Consider the following 18,481-nt stretch of genomic DNA (forward strand, 5'->3'; position numbering starts at 1 on the left):
ATTTCTATTCCCTGCTCCTATATCCGTACATCTTTGGCATATGCATTTACATTCATATCACTAAATATGTTTTCTTGTGCGTCCATATAACATGGCTACGAGAAAAAGCATACAGACAATGCTACAATAAACCTACAATTAGAATTTACAAGTGTGGCTTACCTACTAAGCAAACGATACTAACCAAAAGCAGCAAAATTCAACCAACCAGTAAATGATACTAACCAAAAGCAGCGAAATTCAACCAACCTGTTGATACGAAAGAGGGTGTATCACAGCACCACTTACTTCCAAGAAAGAGTCGGGGGTTATTGAGTGCAAGTCTTGAACCTGAAGAGCATCCACAGAACATGTCAAACACACCCACAAGGATACAACTGTACACTCTTTCCGAATGAAGTACAAGCATGAAAAAGTACTTGGAAAAGAGGGGAAAACATAATTTCCAGTAGTAAGCCTCACCGACAAGTCTACAGTGAATGGTGTGCCACCCCTTTCAATCTGTAATTCAATTTTATGATCCACGCTGTCATCAAGTAACGTTTCCATTTCCAGAAACTGAGTAATTACCTGCACTAGGATATTTATATATCAAATCCAACTCACTCGGAGAATTTTTCAGCACTTCAACATGAAAATTATGGCTCCAATGTAATGATCAAGAAAGTAGCATGAATGGATCATCCGAAAATTGAAACTGGTTAGTGGAACCAAAGACTGTTTATAATTACCATCCAGCATACTTGTAATCAACTAAATTAACATACAATCTAACTAATACAAGCAAACACAAACACAAACACTGTCATAAGCTATAAAACTGAAAAGTTGAAGAAACACAAAGGCAAGAGGAGTATAAAGAGAGAGGACAATAATTGCATCTCTGATAGCAATTTCACTAAAAGTTAGCAAATGACCTAAAAAATATCTACGTAAAACATATAAGATAATTAAGCACTAAAAAAAGAATTGGTGTTGAAATGTATGGCACACAATTGAAGAAAAACTTACTTTCCCATTTACACGGACAAGCACATCACCAGGCTGCAAAAGGTGGTGAGCTGGGCCACCGGGCACCTGACCAGGTCAAGAATGATGGTAGACTCGGTCAACATTAGAGAAGATTACAAATTTCCACTCTATTAAGTCTGCCACATTGAAAAAAGTATACTTACAGCAGAATCAACAAGAAGCATCCCAGTTTCGCCTGGCCGAGATGCATCGCGCACAATCTACTCCGCTCAAGAAACTCATCGAGGCATCAGCATTACAATTTCTCATATTGATAAACCATAGAACCAAAAGAATGCAGATTTTCACAAAGACCTAACTACCTGTTCTGTTTCAATTCGGAGACCAAGGCGACGTGTCTCATCAAATCCTTTGTGAAGCAATGTCACCTATACCATGAATTACATCAATGAATCGCGAATTGTGCGCACACACCAAACAAAGAGACACATGCATAAATGTTATCTTATTTGCAAATTTTATCGCTTTATGTGAACCCCGGTCTTCCTCTGCACGTTCACTTTTACTTCGACTTTTTTCCTCATTAGTTATGTTTTATGTTTAGGACAGGAGTGGAAGGAGGAGAAGAATACTGTGGTGTAAGATTCAGAAGATGCAACTAAAATATATCATCGTTGCAGCATGGCATGCATAAACAAGAGGCATAACAAAAGGCCCCAAAAACCCTAAGTCATCTCTACTTAGTAAGTAATCCATTTCCTAATATCATATTGGAAATATGTAAAAAGTCACCACTTTATAAGTGTTAATTTAATGGTTATGAAAGGACAACATGTAGTTTGGACAAGAAAAAGTACATGAGTGTTTGGATTTGGAGTTAGATAGAGGTAGTGCTAACCTGAGTTTCCACTGTGTATGCTTTTGTAACAGACTAAAGGCAAACACAAGCTTTAAGAAGCAAGGGTCTCATTGCACAACATAGTTTAGTGATCTTTGTTTTTACTTTTTAGTAGGGGTGTAACAGAGTTGAAACAGGCAGAGTAGCAGAGTTGAAACAGGCAGAGAAGGGGCTATTCAGTCCTGGCTTGATAGAGGGCAGGTCCAGAGCCTGACCAGTGCTAACATGCCTTTTTCCAAACTCGGCTTGATGAAATTGAGCTTGAGCAACGATAAATGACATTATGATATTGCAAAGGTGATTCATGACAAGACCAGCTATGATTTGATTTGCTTAAGAAAGAAACATGGGTTTCCTACATATTTGGACTGAAAAACTTTGGCCTCATTGGCTAGGGAAGTTAAAATGCCTTTCAATCAGAATAATTTGATGCAAAAAACAACAAACTAAAAAGAATACGGTTTGCAAGCAAGAAACAACTTACTAAAGTACTGGTACAGTGTAAATGCAGTATCAAAAGAACCTAACCAAATGGCAGCTTTTATAAGATCAAAGCCCTACAACGAGAAGAATTAACAAACCTGAAGTGTGCCGCGAGGAATATAAACTGCCCCCAAACCATCTGTACAAGAATCTCTTCCCTTCTGCAACAATTTTAATGCCCTTACAACCTGCATTTTAGTATAACAACTTTTATTGCTTAGAGACTGACAGTTGATCCTCATGACAGCAATAATCATTGAAATTGAGGGATTCTAATTTCTAGAATACAAAGAGGATCGATGTAGATAATTCAAGGATAGTTTTAGATAGGATAAAAAAAGAAAGGATAGTTTAGACTGGAATCCCACAGGTCAACATTGAAAGAGAATTTCGTGAGCAATACAGCTTCAATTTGATTCATGTTGAAGGGAGTGAAACTACCGATTGTGGAAGATGGATACTGTTAAGTTGTGTATGTATTTTATTATTTGTTTGTTTCCTAGGGGTATATTTGTACTTGTACCATTCCTCATATAAATACAAAGTGTGAGAGAGAGAAACCTAAGTTTGGGGGTTTCTCTTCCCGTTCAAACATTTACATGGTATCAGAGCTTTCGACCTTGGAGACTACACTAATGAAGGTATCATGCATGGCTACACCAAAGTTCAAAGTCCAAAGAAGAGAACGAGAATAGAAAAATATAAATCAAAACAGCATTTGATTTAGCAATTCAAAAGCGAGCTAATTAAGATTTTCCCCAATGGATGGCACAAAAATAATATAACAGAAAAGAACAAAAGAGAACAATGGCAAACTTAACCCAAAATCTTCTCCACTGTTTGAGCAGGCTACAAAGAGAGCCTTTTTTACTATATCATTTTAAAAACAAATAAAATGAGCTGCATCAAGTAATTCTGATGTCATAAAGCTTATGATCAGATGAGTTACTTGCAGAAAGGTAACTTCAAGTTAATTTCGATATAAGGTTGTGCACTACCAGTTTGAAGTGGCTCTGGTGTTACACCAATGCAACGACTCAGTTGCATTCTACTCGCCATCAAGGAACACATCAGAAGGATGGAACAGAAGTTTCTACCAATATTTAAAAAGATACTCACTCTTTCTAGAGGTAGGTAAAAAGCAGAAGAACGGGATGGCTTGGACCCAGCGTTCAATGCCACTGCCCTACCTTGCGAATCAATCACTGGGGAACCACTTGAGCCCCCTTTAGTCCCAGATGCTGCCTGTCAGTAAGTGAATAAAGGGTTGGCTACAGAAAAAACCAACAAAGGCTTCATATATTACAAAAAACTGCAAAACCAAAAAAGGATGCATTAAAATTGAGCAGCAAATTGCCGCTCAACAAGAGTGTCCCACAAAATTAAAGGGGCTCGTTTCTTCTTCTTTTTTTTCCGTGTCCTTTTCTGACGCTTAAGTTGAGCATTTAGAGCTTCCATGACTTCCATAGACCCTAGCAGCAAAGTAGAAACACTACAAGCTTCTTAAATTAATACACAAAGAGAACTACATGCAATATTAACCATACAAACACAGCAACACACCACTACTCCGGCACCTTTACACCACTTGGTACTGCCTGTCCACAACCAGTGTTTCCACCATTCCATCAAATTCACCACATATGTGGAGCTAGAATTTTATTCACTTTGAGGTGAATCTTAGTTTTTCATATTTGTTTATCAAAACAAAGTAACTGGATTGAAGTCGTAACAAGAAAGTATATATTAGTATGGAACAATTTTGATTTATAAATGACTCTAAAGTCGACACTTTCCATGTTTTATAAACAATTCATGAAGGGAAAAGAGAGGGAAAGAGGAGTCGACAAAAAATGGGGAAGAAAAAAAAAATAAAAAAATATATATATATATATATACACACACATATACACATATAGGGAATGGTTCAAGGAACACCCAAAAAAACACCTAAAAAAACACCCAAAATCTCAATCTCATAGTTCCCGATCAAATTTTGATGATCCAAGCCGCTCAATGTGTGCAGAATGTGATTTTAAGGGTGCCCGCGAGAAATCGGCAAAAAAAATTACCGGAAAGTGCATGTTTTGAGCAGTTTTTAATTGAACCGTTCATTAAATCTAAGCTAAAAACTGCTCAAATCAAGTCTTTTCCGGTCATTTTTTTTGCTAATTTCTTGAGAGTACCCTTAAAATCACATTTTGATCATATTGAGCGGCTCGGATCATCAAAATTTGATCGGGAACTATGGGGTGTTTTTTTAGGTGTTTTTTTGGGTGTCTCTTGAACCGCTCCCATATACATATATACATATATATATACATATACATATATATATACATATACATATATATATATACATATACATATATATATATACATATATATATATATATATATATAGAGAGAGAGAGAGAGAGAGAGAGAGAGAGAGAGAGAGAGAGAGAGAGAATGTAAAATTCATTGGGGATGGTTACTATTAGAAAAATAAAATCGAACTTGAGGTAAATTTATCTCTTCACGCATAGAAGTTAATATTTTGAAAGTATTGAAACTCACTTCACAGATCATATCCTTTTCTATTTCCCTTCACAAATCCATCCATAATTCTAATATTCAAACATGGTAAAAAGATGCAAAAAGAGATAAATGAGGGATCACCAAACTTACTCTTTTGGAACACATGCCATGCACTGGAACTTACATTAAAGTACATAACTCACTAGGGGATTAGCCACAACATTGTGGTTTGATGTCCTGCAATAAACATTTTCTAGAGGTCCATGTGTAATATGTTACAGACTTGAGAAAGACAAATTTTCATAGAATGTTTTTACTGACATTTCATATTTTCCAAGTGGTCCCTAAACTGATATTTGTTTGTACTCTCCTATTATAAATCAATAATACTTGTGTGAGGTTTAGCAAGAAAGCCCTAAAAACTTTTTCTCATCATGTCTAACAACAAAGACCAAAAGAAATTGTGACCATAATGGATGGTAGCAATGCTAACTGATACAAACACACAAATTCTAATAAACCAACCGGATGATTAAAATAACTCAAACAAAGTTCATATACTGGATCCTTTCTCAGAGTCTAATGAATGCATTAAGCATCTAATGTCGTAATGCTTACCTGTATGTAGAATGTATTGAAGTCATTGTAGCCATCCCTGCACAGGAATAGGGAGTTGTTGTACACATTTTAGTTACTGGTGGCAAGCGGTTAGCACTTTGGCTTCCAGGTACAATAGGTTACAGAAGCAGAAAGTGTTTCTTCTTAAGGAATCAGTATGAAAAAAAAAGAAAAGGAAAACATAATATAACATCAAGCGAAAAGAGTAAGACCAGTAACAAAGAAACTATATTATTGCTACCACGTTTCTAAGGACTCCAACAAAAATAAATATCAGAAGCGCGCTGCTATTCGCAGCCCCGTATTTTCTCCCATAGCCCACTGCATTTCGGTAAATAGTTGTTGAAAATCATACATAACATTTCGGTAAATAGCTGTTGAAAACAAGATTATATTTCGGTAACTACATGTCGAAAATATGTTCAACCTTCGGTAAACAACTGCCGAACATACATTTTCAGTAAATAGCTGTTGAAAAAAATATTATATTTCGGTAATTGGATGCTGAAAATGTATCTCAATTTCGGTAACTAACTGTCGAGCATAATTGAAAATTTTTAACGGGCTATGAGAGAAAATACGGGGCTGCAAATAGCAGTGCCCTATCAGAAATAGGCAGTAAATAAGTCGTTGACCCCACTAACAATATAAAAAGCAAATCGAAATGGTTTACAGAGACACTAAAGAGTTTTTGAGTTGAACAATTTAACGCGAAGTTGAACAATTTAACGCGAAGCAATTCATAAGGATGCCCGGCAGGCTTTGCAACTGCATGCCATTCATATATAAGATGCCATCAGAGTAGTCATCCATGCAAAGGCATTTGTCAGGATGCTCCCACACTTCACATGTGCATGTCATACACTTAAATGCAGTCAGATAATGACGTTTGGAACTCCAGCTATGAACTACAATGGCTTACAGCAAAATGCAGATGCATTCAATGAGTAGGAGCTCAGTCAAGGGTCACTCCAGCAAAAAAAGATGTGAAGCAAAATAACGGACTTCCCCTTCAGGATCACTAAGAGAGAGTAGACCTGGCAAGGTATAGCTGTGGCCGGTGAGATGGTGCCTAGTTTCACACAGACAAAATCTTGAGCCCAAAGAAGCAAGACTACTGACCTTGCAAAAGGTGTGAAATCACGGACACAAACAAGATAGAGTTGCAATGATCATCTTTGAGAACCACAAGTTGACATGGTGAAATAATGGTCACAAACAAGATCGCAAAGCTACCCACTATCCATTTTCTTTTGGTTAGTCTATTGTCGCCAGTGATGACTATTCTCAACTTGCATGACTTCACTAGTCATAAGATGGGCATGACTTCCATGGTACAGTTGTTCGTACAGATTAGAGCAATAAGATATTTCCTCCCAGAGAAGGCATTCAGGCTCTTTCCATTGTTTTTGGTTTCTGGAGGAGTGGCATGTCAAGTAGAACAAATATTACCGAAACAAAGTAAAAGGTATAGGAAAGTTATGGTGCCTCTACATAAGAACGAAACAAGAATGATAAACCTTCACCCAAAAAACAAGAAAACACATAAATTTTGAGAAGAAAAAAAATCTACAATTTTATCAGGGTTAGGAAAAACCTGCCCATGATTCCGATGACACAAAAATAGAAATATATTTCTTACTACTTTGTTTCTCTATGCCATCCCACTTCACACATGAACTAGGAGACTAAACCTCGGCATAACAGACACAACTTTTGCATCAAGAAGCTACATGCATGCTCCTAGCAAATGAGCAAATTCCCAAATGATAATTAAATCTCAAATGATATTGCCACCGACCCATGATACAAAGATGTCAAAACTTCCGTTAAGAGCGTTCTACTTGAGAAGTAAGAAACATAAAATAAGGTACTTAAACCCTTATAATAAAGCTACTACATACTTATCATAACGAGGGGCATCACGGTCTAAACGAGCAAGGGTACCAGCCAAAATGGAGACCTGCATGTTCAAAGTGCAGTTGACAATAGCTAAGAATCCAGTTTTGAAAAACATACAATGCTTCAAGACTAGTGAGATACTGATGACACAACAAAAGTAGGAGGCTACAAAAAGTAACGACGTTATCAGCTTAGAAATTAGTAAACAAACCGGGAGGAACAAAAGCCCAAAGAATACTACAACGTTACCATTTAAGACCTGGCACACATTACATGCCAATTTCATCCACAATATCAATGGGGAAGAAACTATCACTGTCCAGGTTGAATGATCTCATTATCTTAATCTCCAACTTTGTGTTGTACTCATAACTTGCATAGGGACATTATTGTATTTCAATGATGCACAAAAACGATTTTATGAGATATTTCTGGCTTCACAATCTCTATTTTACAGCACATGCAGTCCCATAAGTCGACAGTGTAGACAAAACACCTTAGGCCCGTTTGGAAAGGTGAAAATAGGAGGAAGAATGTGAATACGTCTCTAGGGCTACTTTAATCCAGCTATTTCAAATGTTTTGACATGAGGAGTGACAAGTCATTCCAATCATCTCATTCAAGGCAAAAAGAGATCAGCCAATGTAGAGGAAAAACTGGAAAAGTTTATCTCCTCCCCGCACCATTCTAATATAAGAATACCACACTTTTTTTTAGAAAAGATTCCTGACTTCAACACACTGTAAATGAGGCTTGATGCGTGATTGTTTATACTGTTAGGCTATGTTTGGCTGGCAGCATTCTTGAGTTGAGAAGGAATCGGAATGGGATTCCGGATTCTTAAGATTACAATGTTTGCATTAGTATGAATGGGAATGTGATTCCTAACGAGTGAATCATGGGGAAATCAAATTCCTGCACAGAGGGGGAATATGATTTTTGTTTATTAGTAATTGACTTACTTCATGCCAGTCTTCACTAACCCCATTTCAGCAGCAAAAAGGTTAGAGAAGTTACATAGAGATTACTTTTGGGGTGGTTTGGGGGAGGAACTTGAGTATCATCTTGTGGATTGGGATACCATTTGTTCTGCAGTTTTGCTTAGGGGTTCCAGAGTGACAAGACTTGCTATTTAAAATCAAAGCTTATTGGGGAAATGGTTATGCCGATTTGCTTCTGAAAGGGATAGTTGGTGGAGAAAAGTGGCGTGTCTAGGCATCAGGCAAGGTAGGGTGCATAGTCATCGCAGGAAAGTAGTTTGCCGCATGCGGTGGGGCTTTGGAAGGGAATTACGAGAGAGTTGGGAGAGTTTTATTGGCATACAAACATGAAGGTGGGGGTGGGGAGGAGCGCAAAGTTTCAAAAACATGTTTGGTTTGGGGATGTAATGTTGAGAGATGCTCCTGTTTTTATGTTTCACTTGATGGTGGAAAGGGGCAGGGGCGGATTATTTCAGGAAGGATGGAGAGACAGTGTGGTGGGGTATTGTGCTCCGTAGGGAGGTACAGGACTGAAAGTTAGAGGAGGTTCTTGCTCTTTTGAAAAACCTATATGAGATGAGAAACTTGGGGGCAGGGAGGATTTTTTGAGGTATAAGTCAATGGCACATGGATCTTTTCAGGTGAAATTTTTTTTACCTGGAGAACCTAATATTCCAAGAGAGCCATTTTGGGCACTCGTGCTCCAACCAAGGTTTCTTTATTTGTGAGGTGTCGAGCTAAAGATAAGATTCTCACTATAGATAATCATATAGGGCGTAGGAAGGTAATCGTGAATTTATGTTGCACGTGCTTGAGAGATGGAGAATTAGTGGCGCATAAGGTTATTCATTGTCCGATCACCAGGGACATTTAAGTTACGATTCTCTTTGGGTGGAACATGTCGTGGGTTTTTCTTACGACAGTGGTGGAGCTTATTCAAGAATTATATGGGATAGAGTGGGTAGACAAAGACGGAATCTTTGGAGGTTCATTCAGTTGTGGTGATGTGGCTCCTTCGGCGAGAGAGGAATCGTAAATATTTTGATGGCAACGAGATCTCGTTGCTTAACTAGAGTCGCTTTTCTTTTTTCCTGGTTTGGTGGAAGTCAAGGGAGTATAAACCTACCCTTATCAATTTGTTGACATGTTAAATATTAATGGCATTTAGAGCGGTGTACATGCACTGTTTTTTACTGGTCTCTTTTGATACTGTCAGCTTTTTGGCCTATTGTTCTTTGCATACTTTTATACATGGGCGGCATACCCTTAATGCCTTTTCAAGAAATTTATTAGGTGGCAGTCAAGGGAGTATAAACCTACTCTTGTCAATTTCTTGACATGTTAGATATTTTTGGCATTTGAAGCGTGTAAAGATTCTATTTACTGGTTGGTCTCTTTTGGTATTGTCTTTGTTTTAGGCTATTATTCTTTGCTTTCGTTTGTCCACGGGTGGGATCCCCTTAATGCCTTTTAAGAAATTTACTACTTATCGAAACAAGATTTCTTTGAAAAGGAATCAAACGGATGCCACCTAGTACAAAAGCAATGAGGAACAAAAAGGCCATAAAGCTGAAAACTCCAAAAAGAGTCCAATGAATAAAAAGACTTATGCAATGGGAACATTTAAAGTTGTCTCCTAAATTCACTGAAATCAACTAAAGTAAACCTATCTGCTAGATTATTATGGGTTTATTTGTAATTAGTTTAGTAGTTGTTCTATTGTGTAACTAGTTCATTCTCTAGGACCATAGTGTAATTAGTCTAGTGTGTTGTATAACTATCTCACGTTGTAATCATTATTATTCTATGAGAAAATAACCAAAATATTTGGGTTCCCGTTCCACGTCCCTCTTCCTTTACAATTTCACATGGTATTAGAGCGTATGATCGCTTACGTTATGGGTCTTCATTGTTTTGTTGCTTCATTGCTTCGTTTCAGCAACACTAGTTGACTCCGACAGACTCATTTGCTCGTCGGTCAAGTGGGCAATCCTCTACCTTCCAACAAACTTGTCTACTCCTTTTTCATGAAGTCGATCAGTCCCTTCTGCCCTAATCTGCCTTCGCCAGGCCCTGTTTTCATTCCGACAGCAACTTCCGACCACCGGCGAACCCTGTTCTCATTCTGACAGCACTCGTTTTCACTCAAATGGGATTGGGTCAGATCTGGGTGCACTCGTTTGGTACTCAGTAGGTACGTTTACACTCGTTGGTACTCGGTCAGAAGTTTTCAAAGGGTCTCGAAACCATCTGAGGTGTTTACAAATGGCATTGACTGGGGTATAGGTTACACAGTTTACAGTGATTGGGCTGTTTTTTTTTTTTTTTTTTTCATCTGAGGTATTGACTAGTCTTGACTGATTTTTTTGTAGCCCTTTACTATTTTTCTATTGAAATGTCAGAGGATAAACAAAAGGCCTCCGCTAGTCCAAAGGATGCATTGAGTCGTGTAGGGACTCTGGATAACTATTCTCTGGATATTTGCCATATTAAGTTGGATGGTACCAACTATTTGATTTGGTCTCGTACTTTTACTTTGGCTATTGAGGCCAAAGGGATATCAGAGCTCATTGAGGGCCCTGTTACTCCACCTGTTGAGGCGGTTGAACTCAAGAAATTTAAATCTCAGAAATCGTTAGTCATGACCTCGCTGTTTAACTCTATGAGAGTTGATACTCGCCATACTTTCCTGCTTCTTGATACTCCGCATTAAATTTGGACTACTGCAGCCCAAAACCTATTCTCAGCAACGTAACGATGCACAGTGTTTTGAGTCGAGGAAGAGACTTCGTGCATTGGAACAAAATCATCGATCCGTCGCTATGTACTTTGCTGACTTGAGTGGAGCATGACAGGAATTTGATTATTATCAGAGGTTTCAGGTTGTTTGTGTTATTGATGCTGCAAATTGGCTGAAGAGGATAGAGAAATAGCGTGTTTATGACTTTCTTGCTAGTCTTGATATGGAATATGATCCGATTAGAGTGCAGGTCTTGGGTCGTGTTCTGTTTTTGTCTTCAAGAGAGGCCTATGCCATTGTTCAGCAGGAGGAGAGTAGGAGGGATGCTCTGGTGCATACTCCTACTTCTGATCGTTCTACCCTGGTTGCCATTCCTCCGGGTCAGTTTGGTTCTAATGGTGGGCTTGTTCCACTGAGTGGTAAGTCACTGGTGCTAGCAGTGGGCCTATTGATTGTGAGTCACTTCGGTGTGATTATTGCCACAACACTGGCCATACCATGGATTTCTGTTGGAAGTTACATGGCCGTCCCTCTCGTGGGCGAGGGGGTGGTCGCGGTCATGGTTTCATGCGTTCTCAGGCCCAGGCTCATGCTTCGGAGTCTATAGTTGCTACCTTGCCTGATTCTGGGTTCGGTACTGAAGTTCAAGCGCCTTCCGATCATGTTAGTGGATTTTCTTAGGGGGAGATGCAAGCTCTCATGTGCCTAATGATTCAGACTGATTCTCCATCTACTATAGCTCCCACTTCCACAACAGGTTTCACTTCATCCTATTTTGCTCACACAGGTATTCCGGCTAGTGCAATTACTGCCTCTTCTGCTGTTCTTTGAATTATAGATTCCGGTGCTTCAGATCATATGACAGGTTGTTCCTCAGTATTTGATTCTTACTCTGCTTGTTATGGTAATAATAAGGTCAGAATCACAGATGGATCATTCTCTGCTATTTCAAGGAAAGGTTTCGTTTGCTATTCTCCCTCTATTTCCCTTTCTTCAGTTCTACATATTCCAAACTTTGCCACTAAACTTCTATCTGTTAGTAGTCTTACTCGTACTGCAAATTGTTCAGTGACTTTTTTCCCTCCTCATTGTGTTTTTCAGGAACTAGACACGTGCAAAGTGATTGATAATGGTAAAGCACAGCGCGGCCTATATTTTTTGGAGTCTGCACCTCGTCCACCCATGTCTTGTGGTCTTGCTCTGCAAGCAGATACGAGTTCAGCTCTTTCTATGTAACATCAGTGGCACCATAGATTGAGATTTTGGAGAAACTTTTCCTAGTTTAATTAAGCATTGTTTTAGGAGTCAGTTTTTTTGTGAAGCCTGTGAGCTTGGAAAACATAGACGTTCATTTTATGCACCAATTAATAAATGGAGTGCCACTCCTTTTATGGTTATTCATTCTGATGTATGGGGTCCTTTCCCTGTTACCTCTCTTAAAGGTTTTCGGTGGTTTGTCACTTTTATTGACTGTTATTCTCGTGTTACTTGGGTGTATTTACTTAAGTCAAAAAGTGAAGTCTTTTCTTATTTTAAATCTTTTCATGCAATGGTGCGCACTCAATTTGACACGAATATCAAAATTCTCCGTAGTGACAACGGCACTAAGTACATCGATAGGAATTTTAGGGCTTTTCTGAATGAAAATGGTATTCTTTTTCAGACGACATGTGTTGACATTCCACAACAAAATGGAGTTGCTAAACGCAAAAATCGTCATCTTGCTAAAGTTGCTCGCTCTCTTTTGTTCACCATGAATGTTCCAAAATATTTATGGGGAGAAGCGATTTTGACTGCAATTTATCTTATCAATCGTATGCCATCCAGTGTTCTCCACTTCAAAACTCCTATTGAGTGTCTCCCTAACAGTTCTCGTGTCTTGACTCTTCCCCCAGGAATTTTTGGTTGTGTGTGTTTTGTTCATACTCCTCACCCTTCTGATGGCAGGTTGGGTCATAAAGCCCATAAATGTGTTTTTGTTGGGTATTCTCCTACCCGGAAGAGCTATAAATGTTTTGATCTTCACTCGAAGAAGTTTTTTGTCTCTATGGATGTCACTTTTTGGAAAACCGAGTCTTTTTACTCTCCCTCCACTCCATCTCTTCAGGGGGACCAGTATGTTAGTCAGGAAGAGATGAGGGAGGAAGAGGTGTTTACATCTCAGAATCAAGGGTCATGGTCTCTTCTTTTTTGTAGTGAGGGGGAGAATGAGAAGTCTGTAGTGCAAAATAGGACATTGGTGGACGAGTGGATAGGGGCAGACGTATCAGACCAAGTGAATGGCCTACTACCTTGACAACCTATCAAAAGAAAGGAAAGAGGCAAATCTTCATGTGTACTGCCACCTTGCCAATCACCGTCCCCTGCTTTAGTCCATCCCCTACTTCAATTCCAGACTCCTCAGCTGACTCATTTGGTAATGAATCTTCTCCTATTGATCCTCCTATTACTGATTCTGATAATCTTCTTGTTGCTCTTCCGAAAGGTGTTAGGTTATGTACTCAACATCCCATCTCCTAGTTTGTCTCTTATGATCGTTTATCTCTTTTGTACCATGCCTTTGCTTCGTCTCTTTTTTCTATATCTATTCCACAGAATTGGCATGATGCACTCATGGTACCTAAGTGGAAAGGAGCTATGGTAGAGGAGATGATAGCTTTGAAAAAGAATGGCACTTGGGAGCTGGTATCACTTCCATGAGGAAAGAGATCAGTGGGATGCAAGTGGGTTTTCACTGTTAAGCAGAATGCTGATGGTACAGTTGAGAGATACAAGGTGAGACTTGTAGCCAAGGGTTTTACTCAAACCTATGGCATTGACTACGAGGAGACGTTTGCTCCAGTAGCAAAGATGAACATTTTGCGAGCTCTGATTTCGTGTGCTACCAATTTGAATTAGCCTCTTCACCAGTTTGATGTGTAAAATGCATTCCTTCATGGTGAGTTAGAGGAGGATGTATATATGGATATACCACTGGGTTTTTCTTCCTCAAACACTGGAGGAAAGGTGTGTAGATTGAAGAAAGCTCTTTATGGGTTGAAGCAATCACCTCGAGCGTGGTTTGGCAGATTTTCAAAGGCTATGTTGAGATTTGGTTACAAACAGAGCCATGCAGATCATACTATGTTCATCAAAGGAGGTGCTGGTAAGATTGTTGTCTTTATTGTTTATGTTGATGATATGATAATGACAGGCAATGATGTGGATGAGATTTTCAATCTTAAATCCAGTCTGGCTCTAGAATTTGAGATTAAGGATTTGGGACCACTAAGATATTTTCTTGGAATGGAAGTGGCAAGGTCTGATAGAGGTATTTTTATCTCTCAACGGAAGTATATGCTTGATCTTTTGAAAAAAACATGTATGTTGGGCTGTAGACCTGTAGATTCTCCTATTGAAACGAATCATCATCTTAGTGGAGATGTGGGGGAGCACACTGATAGGGAGAGGTATCAGCGACTTGTAGGTCAACTTATATACTTAGCGCACAACTGACCGGATGTTACTTATGCAATAGGTGTTATTAGTCAATTTATGCATGATCCTTGTACTTCACATCTGGATGCAGTTTACCGTATCTTGAGGTATCTCAAGTTTGCTCCAGGGAGAGGAATTTTGTTTTCTAATCATGGTCACCTGTGGTTTGAGGCATTTACTGATGCCGACTAGGCTGTTTCTATGGATGATAGACGCTCTACTTCTAGCTACTGTACTTTCCTTGGGGGGAATTTGATTACTTGGCAAAGTAAGAAGCAATCAGTGGTTGCCAGGTCTAGTGTAGAAGCCGAGTATAGAGCTATGGCACATGGAGTTTGTGAGCTCTTATGGCTCCAAACTGTGCTACGTGATTTGAGAATTTCTGATAATGATCCTATGAAACTCTAATGTGACAACAAAGCTGCCATAAACATTGCTCATAATCCTGTTCAACATGACAGAACGAAGCATATAAAGATTGACAAGCACTTCATCAAGGAGAAGCTGAGCGAGGGTTTGATATGTATGCCTTTTGTGAGATCCGAAAATCAATTAGCTGACATATTCACAAAAGGACTTCGTCACAAGAGTTTCTACCCTATTGTGTTCAAGTTGGGCTTGATTGATATCTTCGCACCAACTTGAGGGAAATTGTTAGATTATTATAGGTTTATTTGTAATTAGTTTATTAGTTGTTCTATTGTGTAACTAGTTTATTCTCTAGGACCAGTGTAATTAGTCTAGTGTGTTATATAACTATCTCACATTGTAATCATTATTATTCTATGAGAAAATAACCCTAATCTTTGGGTTCTTGTTTCACGTCTCTCTCTTCCTTTACAATTTCACACTATCCAAATGTAAAAGGATTTTGTTTTGCAAAATTCACTGGAAAACCATTCTATTTCTACGCTTTCATGGTCAACTAAACGCTTAGAATAGGATTTTTTTTTTCTTTTCCCAGATAAGATTCCCATATACTAGAATGGGATTACTTAGGTACCACATTACTAGGAATGCGTTCTTGGGTATGAGATACCCATTCCAGATCTTCCATTCATGTCATCCAAACTTAGCCTTAATAGGAATTCCACGAATTGAGATTCCCACTCCAGTACTGTTCCAGTCATTAAGGGGGATATTTTATCGACTTCCTTTCTATTTATTTTCATGCAAAAGAAACAATTCTCGGGGAGAGCACACTTGATGTCATAAAGATATATTGCCACATCTGCAAGTAAATGTAGCAATAGATTATTTGAAAGCTAATGAGGAGAAATTGAAATGGATATCTGAACAAGCTCAGTAATCTTATCGCATAGCAAAATACTACAATGAGATTAACTGAAACAAGAAACTGTTCTATATACCTTCTCCCCACTATCATTGCCAACTACCCTGATTTCTAGGCCAACACAAGCAGCCTCCGGAGCAAGAGGAATCTCCTCATAGCTTAAAAATTGTATCAAACCAGGGTCATACCGGAAGAAGCCAAAATCATGAACCTAGAATAAAATGCATATACATTAGTTCACACCATGTACAGCAGTTTCACGAATAACATTAGAAATGAACAATAGCATCACATTAATGCGAACGAGCAGGCTACATCTACAAAGGATACAACCAACTTCGCTTTAAAGACCGGTCAAAAGTATGAAAAGCTCCTCAGAGAAACAAAAAGAGAAAAAAGAAGAAAACATATGCACATATTGCACGGGGCAAAACCATACATTTACAAAGCCAGAAATACAGTCATACACAGTGAGAATAGCACAAAAAGTGCCTGTTTGTCAACCGGATTAATTTTGAGCGATTATATAACAAGGGAGGATAAAATGATGATTATTTTGTACTTGGTTTAGTTGGTTTTTTTGTTTGGGTGGACAAAATTAGATGGATAATTGGGTGACTGGGGAAGAGGGACTAACTATGGACAGGACTAGGGATGGCCATAGATAGTCCAGCTGCAGATGGACTATTTACTCTCCATGATTAAATAATACAGGTGTGTATGCAGTATGCCTACCAAACACCCGATTGACTAGTCCTGGGTTAGTTGGTCCAGGCAAATAGTCCGACTAACAAAGCGTCCCAGTTATCTTCAACCTGTTTGGTATCATTCACTACAAATGAGTTGATTAACCAACCAAACCATCAGAATGCATTGAAGGAAAAGTAAAAAGGAATAGGAAAGTGTACAAAAGGATTAACCAAAGTCCCATCTTCAACAGCCTCTCCCCATATGCACAGTAATTTTATGCTAGTTTATGATACAAAACAAAGAGGCAAGCATGATTTGTAAATAGGGGCATTTCACTGGCATCAACTGCATAGACCACCACATAAAGGAAAACCAGAAGACTGGCCCCACAGAAACTTGTAAAATAAATATTGAACATGTTAGCCTGCTCAGAGTACTAACAAAAGATTCTGCAATTTACTATTAACAGAAAAAACAGAACAGAATAGCTATGTTCTTAGAGTATAAAGAGAGATGTTCAACAACTCATACTAAAACACACAGGTTCTTCAGATGCCACGCGATACCCTAAGTGTTAACCTATCAAGGCATTAGACACCAAAACAGAGTTCACCTTCACTTATAAAAAGATTAGGAGAATGGGCTAGTGCATTCTTTTCACTGGCAGACATTTCATGAAATAATCTCATTTTTTACTGCAGTTATCTATATAGGCACCCAAACATAAAACAATTGTTTTCATACTTCATGATAGAATATGTTTGAGCTTAGTGAGTAAACATTTTTCGTTCTCTCCTGTATCTAGACTTTGCCAGAGCAGGCATACCATCTGCTCATCAAACAAAAAAAAGAGCTAGAAAAGGAGTAAAGAAGTTTTAAAATAAAAATCACACAGAGTCAACTTAAATATGTCTAGGCAGTCACAACTAAAATATGCCCAGACATGACATATAAGAGAAAAAGAAACACTGCTGTATCGTAGTGTGAGAGATTTTGATCTGTAACATCTAAGCTAAAGTTGTAATCTTTGATTTGTGCACCACTTTTCTCCGGCAATTTATTAAAACTCATCCGATACTTTCAACCAATCCAACCGGCAAAACACAACTCCAAAAACATAGCTTCCATCATAAAAGGTTTTCTACTCAGTAATAATGTGTTTGCGATTAGAAGAAAGGACAACAACTTCACTTTTTGTCATTATTCCATCATTTGCATACTACATTCTTTAATCTCTCCTGAACTTCCTCTACAAAATGTAGCTCTCTGTCATTTGCATCCGCACAATTACAGTATCTTCTTCTATACAAACTTTGAAGACAACTATAGTATTAGTAGGCATCTTTGACAGATAGTTCCATGGATTTACAAGGAATTAGCCAGAAAAAGCCAAATCATCACTCTAGCTGAGCACTGAATAACAAAGGACCATGGCCACAAAATCCAAACCCAAGGGAGAAGAAGCACTCTGGCTTCAAATTCAGATAGGGAAAATGCAAAATATTCCACAACATGAAGCATCTTGTGATAATAGACGAACAATACTTTGAACCGGACACTAGATTTCCCAATACCTCCACAGGCAAGGGCTCTAATTGAAAAGTGATTAGTAAAACTCAAGCATTTCATGCATAACATCCCAAATATCCTTCAGAACAACTTATCCAATCCTGAGCTCTCATAAATGAGTACAACAAAACAGTTGTCCATAATGACAATGCAGGAAAAGAAGAACAACGAATGACAATCCCTCTTGATGAAAAATCTCTGAAAAGAAAAGGACGAAATATAAGGAACTCACTGGGTCTCGGTACATAGGATATACAGGAATTTCTTCTCGGTTAAGAAACATAGCTTCTGCAACTACAGGTCCTATTATCAAAAAATCAGATCAATTAAAACTATGC

The 18,481-nt window shown here is 38.4% G+C and overlaps 1 protein-coding gene across 4 annotated transcripts in view; it reads right to left on the reverse strand.

Annotated features, from left to right (window-relative positions):
• LOC131302633 (protease Do-like 7) overlaps window positions 1-18,481 on the reverse strand; it is a 30,334-nt gene that overhangs the window by 9,927 nt on the left and 1,926 nt on the right. For 3 of the 4 annotated variants that reach the window (XM_058329369.1, XM_058329370.1, XM_058329372.1), the window contains exons 2-12: window positions 18,376-18,446; window positions 15,961-16,095; window positions 7,396-7,454; window positions 5,492-5,528; window positions 3,473-3,598; window positions 2,452-2,541; window positions 1,335-1,400; window positions 1,176-1,232; window positions 1,012-1,077; window positions 463-570; window positions 250-330 (exon numbers count right to left, since the gene is read on the reverse strand). In XM_058329369.1, the coding sequence (XP_058185352.1) occupies window positions 250-330; window positions 463-570; window positions 1,012-1,077; window positions 1,176-1,232; window positions 1,335-1,400; window positions 2,452-2,541; window positions 3,473-3,598; window positions 5,492-5,528; window positions 7,396-7,454; window positions 15,961-16,095; window positions 18,376-18,446 (896 nt within the window). The remainder of the gene's footprint in view (window positions 1-249; window positions 331-462; window positions 571-1,011; window positions 1,078-1,175; window positions 1,233-1,334; window positions 1,401-2,451; window positions 2,542-3,472; window positions 3,599-5,491; window positions 5,529-7,395; window positions 7,455-15,960; window positions 16,096-18,375; window positions 18,447-18,481) is intronic. The other variant, XM_058329371.1, reaches the window with a different exon arrangement.

This window comes from Rhododendron vialii, chromosome 10a, assembly GCF_030253575.1.
Source record: "Rhododendron vialii isolate Sample 1 chromosome 10a, ASM3025357v1".
NCBI lineage: Eukaryota > Viridiplantae > Streptophyta > Magnoliopsida > Ericales > Ericaceae > Rhododendron > Rhododendron vialii.